This window comes from Microcebus murinus, chromosome 9 (assembly GCF_040939455.1).
Source record: "Microcebus murinus isolate Inina chromosome 9, M.murinus_Inina_mat1.0, whole genome shotgun sequence".
In the NCBI taxonomy this organism is placed as follows: Eukaryota; Metazoa; Chordata; class Mammalia; order Primates; family Cheirogaleidae; genus Microcebus; species Microcebus murinus.
The window spans coordinates 24,995,715-25,006,394 of NC_134112.1; the positions used below are offsets into that span (position 1 = coordinate 24,995,715).

The 10,680-nt window shown below is 58.2% G+C and overlaps 1 protein-coding gene across 1 annotated transcript; it reads right to left on the reverse strand.

The window, feature by feature from the left end:
• Positions 1-580: 580 nt before the first annotated feature.
• Positions 581-4,005, reverse strand: EVX1 (even-skipped homeobox 1). The gene is made up of 3 exons (XM_012773401.3): positions 3,579-4,005; positions 1,696-1,955; positions 581-1,123 (listed from the first exon to the last, which is right to left on the reverse strand). Exons 1-3 carry the CDS (start codon positions 4,003-4,005, stop codon positions 581-583), a joined length of 1,230 nt encoding a protein of 409 aa, XP_012628855.1.
• Between the last annotated feature and the right edge of the window lie 6,675 nt (positions 4,006-10,680).

The following is a 10,680-nucleotide window of genomic DNA, read 5'->3' on the forward strand; positions in this document are numbered from 1 at the left end:
GGCAGGATTCTCCCTGGTAGTAAATCATCTCTCTCACTCTCTCCCTCAAATGGCTGGTGCTGCCATCCTCAAGCCCCTTGCCATGCCTGGGGAAGGCTGGCAAAGATTAATCTCTACCTGCTCTGCATACACAGCATTTTGTTCAGAGAGACAGCAGTTTTCCTTTCCAGTGCTTGGGCTTGGGCTTGGCAGGGGAGAGGGGGCCTCTGGAGGAAGCAGTGTGAGGTGGGGGGATGGAGGGCTGAGGGCTTGTGGATATCGGTTGCCGTTGCTAATTTTTGTCTAGCTTTGGAGCCACAGCCTCAACCCCATTGAGGGGTGGTGGGTCCCCTAATGAATGGCTAAGAGAGGCCACCCCAGAGGACGGTCTTTCAACCTCTGCTTCCCCATCCCCACGTCTGCCCCACAAAGGCGCCAGCCTTGGCTGCTTCCTGGGCGTCCCAATCCGTGAGGCCGAGTCCCGCTGGTCCTTTTCGGCCCTCTCCTCCCCCCTCGGTGTCCCGAGGGCGAGGAGGAGCACTGCCTGAGTCCCGCGGGCCCCCCACGGGCGTCCTGGAGCCGACAGCCCGCGAGCGGCCCCTTATCTGGTGAGGGGCACCTCCTCCCTCTGGTCCAGCGCGACGGAGGAGGCCTTGCTAAGCACGGAGGGCGCGAAGCTGAGGAAGGAGTCCGAGCGGGAGGTGGAGGCACAGGTGAAGTCCGAGGTGGCGGCGGCGGCCCGGGGCGCAAGCCCGTTGGCCGGGCCGCTGTGGCAGGCGAGGCAGGAGCAGGGGCCGCCGGCCGAGGCGCCCAGTCCGTGCGCCGGGCCGGGGTAGAGCGGCGGGTGGCGGAAGGCGCACAGCAGTTCGGGCCGCGGGTAGGGCTGCGAGAGCACGCGGAACGTGTCGAGGGGGCGCAGCGGACCGCTGAAGGGCGAGGCGGCGGCCGAGGCCGCGGACGCGGCGCCCAGGCCCACCGGCGAGTAGTAGGGCAGGGGCAGGTGCGACGGGAAGGGGTAGGGCAGGCCGCCCGCGGCCGCCGCGTGGCTCATCATGTACGTGTAGAAGGCGGGGTCGGCCGGGTGCGGCCACGTCATGGCCAGCCGCTGCCGCTTGTCCTTCATGCGCCGGTTCTGGAACCACACCTGGGGAGAGGAGCGGGGCAGGGTCGGCAGCTGGACTCGGCCCGGTTCCCACAGCCCAGAAGTCCTGTCTCACTGCAGGGGACAATGTTGGCAGTGCAGAGAATAGCCAAAGCAGACACCACTGGGGCGAGGGCAGGCCCCACCACCACGGCCTGGAGCTGGAATCCCTGAGAGAGGTTAGGGAGTGACTGCAATCTCCGTCCCTCCTTCCCTCGTCCCACGTGGCCAGGCCCCCCAGGGTGCCGGAATCTGATGTGGATTTGCAAGGAATGGAAGGACTAGGACTGGGACTACATGAGTCTGAGGGAGTGTTTCCCCAGAAACGCGACCCCTTCCCTCCATCTCCTTTGGGCCACCCCCTGTTACCCACACAGGAACTCCATCCCTATCCCGTTGTCGATTTGGCTAGGAAAGGAACATACTCCAGCGCATGGCAGCAGTGCCCAATCTGCACGCACTAGGCAGGAAAACCCCAGGCTCAATTCCAGGCACCGATTTAGGGAGTGGGCAGTTGGTATTTACTTCCTGCTAAATGGGTGCACACTTGCCTTCCCAGTCCCAACCGCACATACCTTGATGGTGGTTTCCGGCAGGTTCAGGGCGGCCGCCAGCTCGCATCTCCGCGGCCTGGATACGTAGTTCTCCCGGTAGAATTCTTTCTCCAGCCGCGCAATCTGCTCCCGGGTAAAGGCGGTGCGGTAACGGCGCATCTGGTCACTGGCGCTGCAGGCCAGGGTGCCTTGCGAGCCGCCCCCGCCGCCGCCTCCGCCGTTGCTCTTGGGGGCCTCGCTGCCTCCGTTCGGGCTGCCGACCAGTGCCTCGGAGCCGGGCCCTGCGCAGGGAGCCCAGAGCACACACGTGCACACACACAGACACACGACAGATACAAACATACAAACGCCGCTGACTTGGATCTGTAGGCCCCCGGAGGGAGCAAATTGGGAAGGGACACTCCCCCCCCCCACCTCAGCCATCTCAGTAACTGCCACTGCTTGGGGCGCTGCAGCCTCCGGGGAACCCAGGAGGGAAGGATAAGGGCTTGCCCTTGGAATGGGTGCATAGATATCTTTGGGGAGGTCTGGCCTGGCTGCTCTATGAGAGGCATCCTACCAAGGCAAGCTGGGTACAGAGGCTCCAAGCCACCCTCCCTACAAGCCCTGGTGCACAGGTGAACTGCAGCCTCCGAGAGCTTTCTGCCTACCATTGGCAGGAGTGAGCCAGGATATGCTCTTTTGCCCGGCAAGTGAGTTGAGATGCATCTTTGTGCTGGAGCAGCTATACCCTCTGGGTCTTAGAGCATTGTAGGATGCAGAGCAGATAGTTTCCTTGCTGTTGTTTGCCAGGCTGCCAGCACAGGTGTGGGAATGTGTACTAGGTTCCATGTATTGCAGGGGTGGCATGGGAGTGCATGTTTGAGTATACTATTACCTTTGTGTATTTGAGTGAAGTATAGATTGTTCTGAAGATATATTATGGTAGGGAGTCTGGGTGGAGTGGGTGATAAGATGGTAAGGGGTGGGTGTGGGTTCTCCACAAGATATTAGCTGCCAAGGCCAACGGTGGTCTCTTTTCCCTCCCAGGCTCTTTCCACCCACTCCCACAGCTTTATGGAGGAGTGTCTGCTGGTGGGCTCTCCCTCCCAGTTTTCCACCCCTCTCTGGTGGGGTGATTGTCGGCTCAGAAGGAGACTCCCTTCCGGGCTATCCATCCCCCTTTCCCATTTAGCCTTTGCTCCTGGTCTGGGAGGGGTTCTCCAGTTAAAGCTGCCCCGCTTTGGGCCTACCTCTGAGAAGGGTGGGGCTCCAGCCCCCTGCAGCTCCTTTTCCTTTGGGTGGAGAAGTGGGACTAGGAAGGGATGGGGAAAGGGGGAGGACCTGATCTCTGCCTTTTCAAATGCAACCGGAGACCAAAGGCAATTAGACCATTGGGACCATTTCCGACCTGGCGCCGCCAAGCCCGGGAAGTGACAAGGTAATTTGGACCTCTGACCGACGTGCAAACTGGTTGGAGGGCTGCAGCACCCGGGCTGCCCGAGTGGGCCGCGATTTTACGGTCCTTTATGGACTCCTGGCTTCCGCGCCTCGATGCGTCTTACACCCCGCCAGCCACAAACTGCCAGGACTGGCGTTTGATCTTGCCCTAGCCTGGGGAAGGTGTCTTCCCCCCCACAGTTGAAGCATTCCCACAAAACACTGGGGGGTTGGGGTGCACATTGACTCCCCCAAGCCCAGGACTTGCATTCCCCCCCACAAGGCACAGCTGTCACCCTCAGTCCGCCAATGCCAGAACACAGTGGGAGACCCCCGCCAGGGCGCAGCTAGCAGGGGAGAGTTGCTCAGGTGGGTCCCCCCTGCCATCCTGCCCTGGGGAAAAGGAGTGTCTTCCTCCTGGCCTGCGCTGAAGTGAGGGTGGGCGCATTGGGAGGCCGGGGGGAACGGAGGGGTGCGGTGGCTACCTTTGCTGTGCTGGTACTCGGCGTTCCCGGTGGCGCAGTCCGGGGTGCAGCTCACCTCGATTTCTTCATAGAAATCCGACTCGGTGTCCGAGCTACTGGGTTGCCCCTGGCCGGAGAGGCTGTCGGCGGAGGAGGCTGGGGGTCCCGGGCCGAGCATGGCCGCCCCGGCTACCCGTGGCTCGGTGCCCGGCCCCGCCGCGCTGCCTGCTAGTCCATCGACCGGCTCCTCCTCCGGGCCTCCCCCGCCGCGCTCCCGGGAGGCCGGAGGGCCGGCCCGCGGGCTCAGGCAACCACGGGGCACCATCTTCTCGGGCGTCTCGGGCAGCGGGCTGCCCACGGCTTCGGATAAATTGGAGACCCTCTTGCCAACCAGAGTGCCAATCTGACCCCCATCCAGAAACATAACCATGTCCTTTCGGCTCTCCATCCCGGGGCTCTCCGGTGGGGGGCGGGGGAAAGCCCCAAGTGAGCTCCTAACCCCCTGCTCCCCGGGTCCCCAGCGGCCGGATAGATCTTGGCTGCGAGAGGGAGAAAAAGAGGCCGGGGACTGGGCGGGCGCGGAGCGGCCGGAGCGCGATGTCGACGGCGACCGCGGCGGTGGCGTTGGGGAGCTAGGGTCACCTTGTGATGCGAGCGCTCCTCTGTGCCGCACCGCCTCTGGGAGGAAGCCCCATTGCCCTCTTCTTTCTAAGCTGTCATCCTCCTGCTGCAATCGTCATTACAGTACCGCTGGTGACGCCACTCGGCGAGCGCAAGTGGATAAATAGAAACGTCTGCCACAGCGAAGATGAAAGGAGACCCGCAGCTAATGGCTCGGCAGTGATGCGCCAGGTGTGGGCCTCGCTCGAATGGGGAGGAGAGTGTGAAAACAGAGAGACACACACACTGAGAGAGGGAGACACCCAGGCAGAGGGGATGCAAATGGAATTCCGCAGAAAGAAAAGAGAGCTTACCGCGCCCGGAGAGTTCCGTAGGGGCAGCGGGACTCGGTAATTAAATATGCTTTTGACTTTTTCTTTTATTATTGTTTTGATTTTTGTTTTCTTAACTTGGCGCCTTGATCTAACACTGATGAAAGAATCTGTAACTGTGTTTTAGAAGTGTGAAGGCCAGCTTACAAGCCTCGATTCTTTCGGCATTATTACAACTGCCTGCCCCTGGCAGCTAACCTCAAATCAGCTCCAAAGTCTTTTTACAAGCTACCGAAAAACGTATCCCCCCTCCCCAATTCGACTGGAGAGCTTGAGACTGAGCTATCCTTTCCTCTCTCTTCTCCTCCCTCCCCCTACCCCCATCAGTCTCCTTCCTCTGAGGAACCAAACTTTGCCATTTTTCTTCCCCACGGGCCAAGAGATTATAATGCCTTCATATTTTTTTTTTCTTTAAAGACCCGCCTCGGCTGCTGAGTCAGTGTTCGCTGATTTTTTTATTCCCTTTTCCCCATGTAGATGGTCTTCAGCTTTCCACAGCCCGACTTGACCTCGAGGTGGCTATTCATAGAAGAAGTCGCTTTCCCGTTTGCTTGGGCCTCGCCTGCACTTAAGGTATGTCGAGTGGGGAGAGGTTCTAAGACTGGTATTTTTTTTTTTCTTGCCCATATTTTAAGGTATTCGTTTGGAGTCAACGAATTCTCCCCAAGAGAGGGTTTTTTAAGTAAAGAGGTAGTGGTAAATGCGGCCCCTACTATGGCAGCACTGGAGGGCCCTGGCAGGGAGACGGTGCTAGCTTTCACCCAGGGGTTTAGGGTGAGCAGTGGGAGTACCCCAGCACTCAGAACGATGGAGTTCATTGAGGTCTGACTCACAGGGTCCTCCCTCAGGCCCTGCCTAGGGGCATTGGTCCCTGGTTCCAAAGGTGGGTAGTGCTGGGGGTTGAAGAGAGAAAAGCCACTGAAAATGCCCTGAAAGAGCAAGTGACTAGGGGGCTCATAAATTTTTAGGGGTGGAAGTCAAACCCCCATCGCAGGTCTAGAGGGTGTGGAACTTGATGTTTGGGGGCTGCCACAGGCCTCTCTCAGGTCTTTTTTGGGGGAAGGTGGGATAGAATTCCTTCATACTGAGCCCTTCCAAACTCTGGGCAAATGTTTTGGGGCCGACAGGTAGGCTGGGTCTCTCCACATTTTGCTGAGGGCAAGAGGTGGGCACCTTCTGTGCTCAACTACCCTTTCTCCGCCTCCTCCCCAAGAGCTTCTAGCCCTACAAAGCCAGCTACAAAGCCCAGCCCCTGCACCTCCCTCCTTCTGCATGTCCCTAGGCAAAGTCTCGGCTTTTAAAGTCCCTCCACCACTACCTTTTTTCTTCTATCTCCCACTTTTCTCCACTCCTTTTTCTCTACTCTTCTCCCTCTCTCTTCCACCCCCCACCCCCAGTCTTCCCATCCATGGGGTTATGGAAGTAGTGGAGGAAGCAAGGAGTCCAAGGAAAGACAAAGTTTCATCCCCACTCCTGCTTTCCACTCTTCCCCCAATTCAATAACAAGGTGTTCGTTAACTTCACCTGGGAGACAGGGACATAGAATCCAGAGGGTAGTGTCCACATAAATATCTCCACTCCCTGGGACTCCCAAAGCCACCATCTGCTGAGCACTACTAACCCAAAAATCTGGGAAATGTTTTAGAGGTGAGAGAGGAGCGATTGGGAGTGGGAGGATCAAATCCCAAAACCTTTTGCTGCCCTTCAGAGTTGTCCAAGGATTCTGTCGTGCCCTGCCCTTCCCCCAAAACAGCCAGAGCCTGAGGGAGCACCTGGTTTGCTCTCCCCTTCCGGTCAAAGTCGACATCTCAGCGTCTGTCTGCCGAGGTTGCTGGCCCTCTGTAGGGCCCTTCCAGCACTGGGCCTGGGTGGCGCCCACTCTCCCCTCCTCTCCCCTTCCCCCCATGAGCAGGCCACCTTCTCACAGCTTGCCACCCCCATCTCCTGAGAGCTGAGTCCACAGGGGGACACCAAGGCTCCCCTGCCCCGCCCCCAGCTTTGCATTCAATGGGAATGCTCTGTGTTTGATCCTCTTTTCCTCTGAGTTTTCCCCGTGAGATGAAAGCAGAGTGGGATTGAGAGATCAAGGGGTGCCACTTAGTCTCCTTCCTGGGTCGTGCCCAACAGAGCAGGCCTTCCCCTTATGCCCCCAAGAGAAGGCAAAAGCCGAGATTCTCTGGAGGGAAGCTGCCGCCTTCGGGCTCCAGACCTTAAGTTTCGGAGACACATCCCCTGAGCCCAACTGCTGCCCCACCCCTCTCCCGACCTCTGCTCCGCCCTTTCAAAGCAGCCTCAGTTTCCGCGGTCTTTAGGAGCCTACCCAACCACCCCTGCCCCAAGACTTTAGGGGAAAAAAAATTTTAACAAAACTTCTTCCTAAAGCATTGATACCAGATCTAAAAAGGCTAAATTTTTAACAGGAAGAAGACAGAAAGAGGAGACCAGATAAGAACACTGTTTTGGCTTTTGGGGGGAGTTATGGGGGGGATTTTAATAACGTCCTTGTCACTGTATCATGAAGGTTGTGCACGGCATGGCGCGAGAAGGAAGGGACATTCGGAAACCGAGCGAAGCTGCACAACCCCATAAAAGCCTGGGCAACCCCATAAAGCGGAGAGGGGGTGACAGCAGCCCCAGTGGGGTCCAGGCGGGGCTGCTGCCGCTTCTCATTTCCTGCAGCGGGGAGACACCCATCCCCCCACCCCGCAGGCCCACAGTCCCTTCCCCGCTGGGGCGACCGGCTCCGGTCCAGCCGGCTCCTCTCGGATTGAAATTCTGGGGACTTCAAAAGCTCCCGGCTCTGCTTCCGCCAGGGCTGGGCTGGGCTGGGCCGGGGGGTGGGTGGAAACCCCAGGGAGGCGACACGGAGATAAGATGCGCGGGTCGTTTTAAATGGAATCGGAAGCCGGCCCTCAGCCACCAGACGCGCAGGTTGGCTGAAACAGCTTCGCTTCCCAAGAAAACCCCGCTCGGGAGAGCGGCGGCGGCGGCGGGCGGGGGACGTGGGGGCGGGGGCCGGGGAGGGTGGGGCGAGCTGCGGCCCGAGCCCCTTCCGCAGCCTGAAGCGGGGCCTCCAGCCGCAAGCGCGCGTCCCGGCCCGCCGAGGGGAAAGGGCGAGGAGTCCTGACGCAGAGGCCAGGAGCTGGTCTGGCTGTTTAGATGTCAGCAAAAATTTGATCAGGGGGGAAAAAAAAATGTTTTTGCTTCTGTCTTTAGTAAAAAGAACAAAAGAGCTTCCTTTTAAACAATAAGCATCTTCCGGCTGTTGTGGATATTGATCTTGGGTTCTCGGTCATCTTCCAGGCTGTGGTTCGGGCTGTGGCCGTCGAAGTTCCCGCGCTGCTGGGTCCTCTCCGCTGGGATGGCCGGAGGGGGACAGCAGCTCTGGCGGTCGGTCCCTGCTTCGTCCGTGTCAGCTGCCGACGCCCCTCTGGAAACCCACGGGGTGTCCCTCCCAGGAACAAGGTCCAGCGGATCTCACACGCCCGGAGGGAGGTCACGGCTGGACCGCTCCCCCACCCACTCGTCCACGCTGCCGTGGGCAACGGAGCCTGCCGAGGGAGCTGGTGGCAGTGGGTAGCTGCGGCGGGCATCACAGAACAGTTTCCCCTTCGGGCGGAACCTGCGGTTTGTGGACCTCCGGTTTGGACAAGCGTCCCCTCCTCTCCGCGCCTCCTGGAACGAAGGGCCGGGTACCTGGGCAAGAAGCTAGCTGCTTTCTGGCCCTCCAGCGCCTGCTGCTCCTCAGCTCCCCGGAGGCAGCCAGCCCTGCCGCCGCTCCTGCCTCTGCACCTGTCTGCCTGGGCTCCTGGAGGCCCCAGCCTGGCAGCTTCCCGCCACATGCTGCCACTGACGACCAACAGGCGTACATCCCTACACTGGCCCATCCCAGAGCCGGAGGACCCAGGCCAGAATCCGCACCCTGAGGACCTCCCCCAAGCTGGAGGCTTACCTCCACCTGAAGCCTCTGACTGGAAGGGCCCAAATGCAGTTTGTTTGCATCCAAGAGCAATTTCCCAACACTCAAGCGCCCAAAAGCCCAGTCATCTCCCTCCCCCACCCTGGTTGAGATGGTGTAGACGCTCCCTTCACCATGTCTGTCCTGAAATCTGCTTTCATTACAAAGCATGTTGACACCCATTCTCATTTAATCTACATAATAATCTACATAACAGTCCTTTAAAAGGCCTCGAAGGAGCACCGGTACCTTTTCTCCCACAGTTGTAGGGTGTCCTCAAGTGGACAAGTCTTGGCTTGGTGTCAGACCAGGCCCAGCCCTCCTTCCAAGGCCCTGCACCTCCCCCTTCAAGGATACCTCAATCCCCAATTCTCCATAAAGCTAAAGCTCCACAAAGCCTCAGCCTTTGCTGGAATCTAGCAGGTCCAGGCTCTCTCAGAGAATGTTCTACCTGCCCTCAGAAGCATCTACATGGCTGCGAGGCTCAGGGTCCTCCTCACACTCCCACCCCCACCCCCACACACTCAGGTTTCCCATGAGGGCAAAGAGAACCCCACCTGGAAGTCTGGGAACCCCATGTAAAAGAGCAGTCACTGTTTTAAGTATTTCGCATGTATTAGCTCTTTCTATTCTCAAAAAAGGCTCTAAGAAAGATACTATAAATTGTGCCTATTTTGCAGCTGAGAGCTGATGCACAGAGAGAAAGCTCATGCACAAATGAGAGCCCCTTCCTCTGGAAACCAAAGTCCACCTGAGCTGTTCCAAAGTTGCCAGGCATTGGGTCCTGAGACTTTCCTTCCAAAAATTCAAATTGTGGCATTTTGGACAAGGCCTTTTTCCTCCACCTCACTCCCAGATGGACTCACAGGGGAGGTGGGGGGATAGGGCAGGGCAACTAACAGCTGACCACTCCTTTTGGGCATGAAGCAGAGTAAAGAAAAAAATAGCCCTCCAGGCCTCACCCTCTTTTGGGACAGGGATCAAAGGCTGGGTGGGGACTCTGCAGGGGCCTGCCTCTGCAGAGGAAGTCAGAGCCACCCTCAGGGATGCTGGGTAGGACAAAACTAACTGCTCTGCCCAAACAGGTGGGGAGGGTCTTCAGGGTCTGAGTCCAGAAATACCAGGAACATTCCTGCAGCAGCTGATCCTGTAGACTAAGACAAAATCCCACCCCTCTGTGACCATTACATCTGCTGAGGTCCTGAGAACTCTTCTGAAAAGGAGCAGGACTGGCCAGGGTCACTCAGTCAGTTTTAACTTCTCAAGGGGCTATGGCCTCTTCACATTTCAGGCAGGCCTCTCCCCCAGAAAAATGCATGGAGTTGGCCTTCAGTTCCTGAGATTCCCCCACCTCCTACAGCCCCTCCAGAGCCACCATAGCCAGGGCACAATTATCTGATCCATTTGATAGGGGATATAGCTTTGCTAGGGTACTTCCCCTTATATTGCAGCTACCTCCATCGAACTGCCCTCCAGAATTGATTGGGCCAAGGGACAAAACCTGAGGGTCTGGTCAGGCCTGCCCACATGTGCAACCTGGCCTGGGCACATCCTCTGCGATTGCATATGCCCTCCCAAAAAAACCCTCTAGGTCCTGGTTCTGCATCCGAGGGAGAGAATGGCCCCAATGTGGCTTCTCCTGTAAAAAGGACTTGGTTTGGACTGACCTTCCCTTGGTATAAAGGGGACCCAGAGTGCAGGGAACTGCCTGGATATTATCACCATATTACACCATGCATTCCTTTCCTTAAGCGGGGGTCTGTTTTGGGGGGGTTGCATGTTTTAATAGATTTAGTCTAGGCATAAATCCTTTCTAAGGGTTGGACTATCCAAGGGCCAGAGTTACCTGACCGACCACCTTGCTCTCCCCACTCCTCCCACCCCTCCAATCCCCCCTGCAATGGGGTGCTACCCGCTCCGCATACTGTAAGAGCGAACCCCTCGCTGCGGCTTTCAGGGTGGCCCAACCTCAGGATCCCAGACTCCAATTTGGGTGGAGTCATTAGTCGGTGGGATCTCTTCTACAACTCTACGGGCCCTAAATGGCTCCCTGCCGGGCGCGGATCATTGTCTCTGTGTGCTCTCTGACCGTCTGTCTCTCGGTTTCCCGCTAAGGAGGCCGCAGCCCCTTCCCCTCTCCTCGCCCGATCTCGATCTCGCCCAGCCGGGAGGC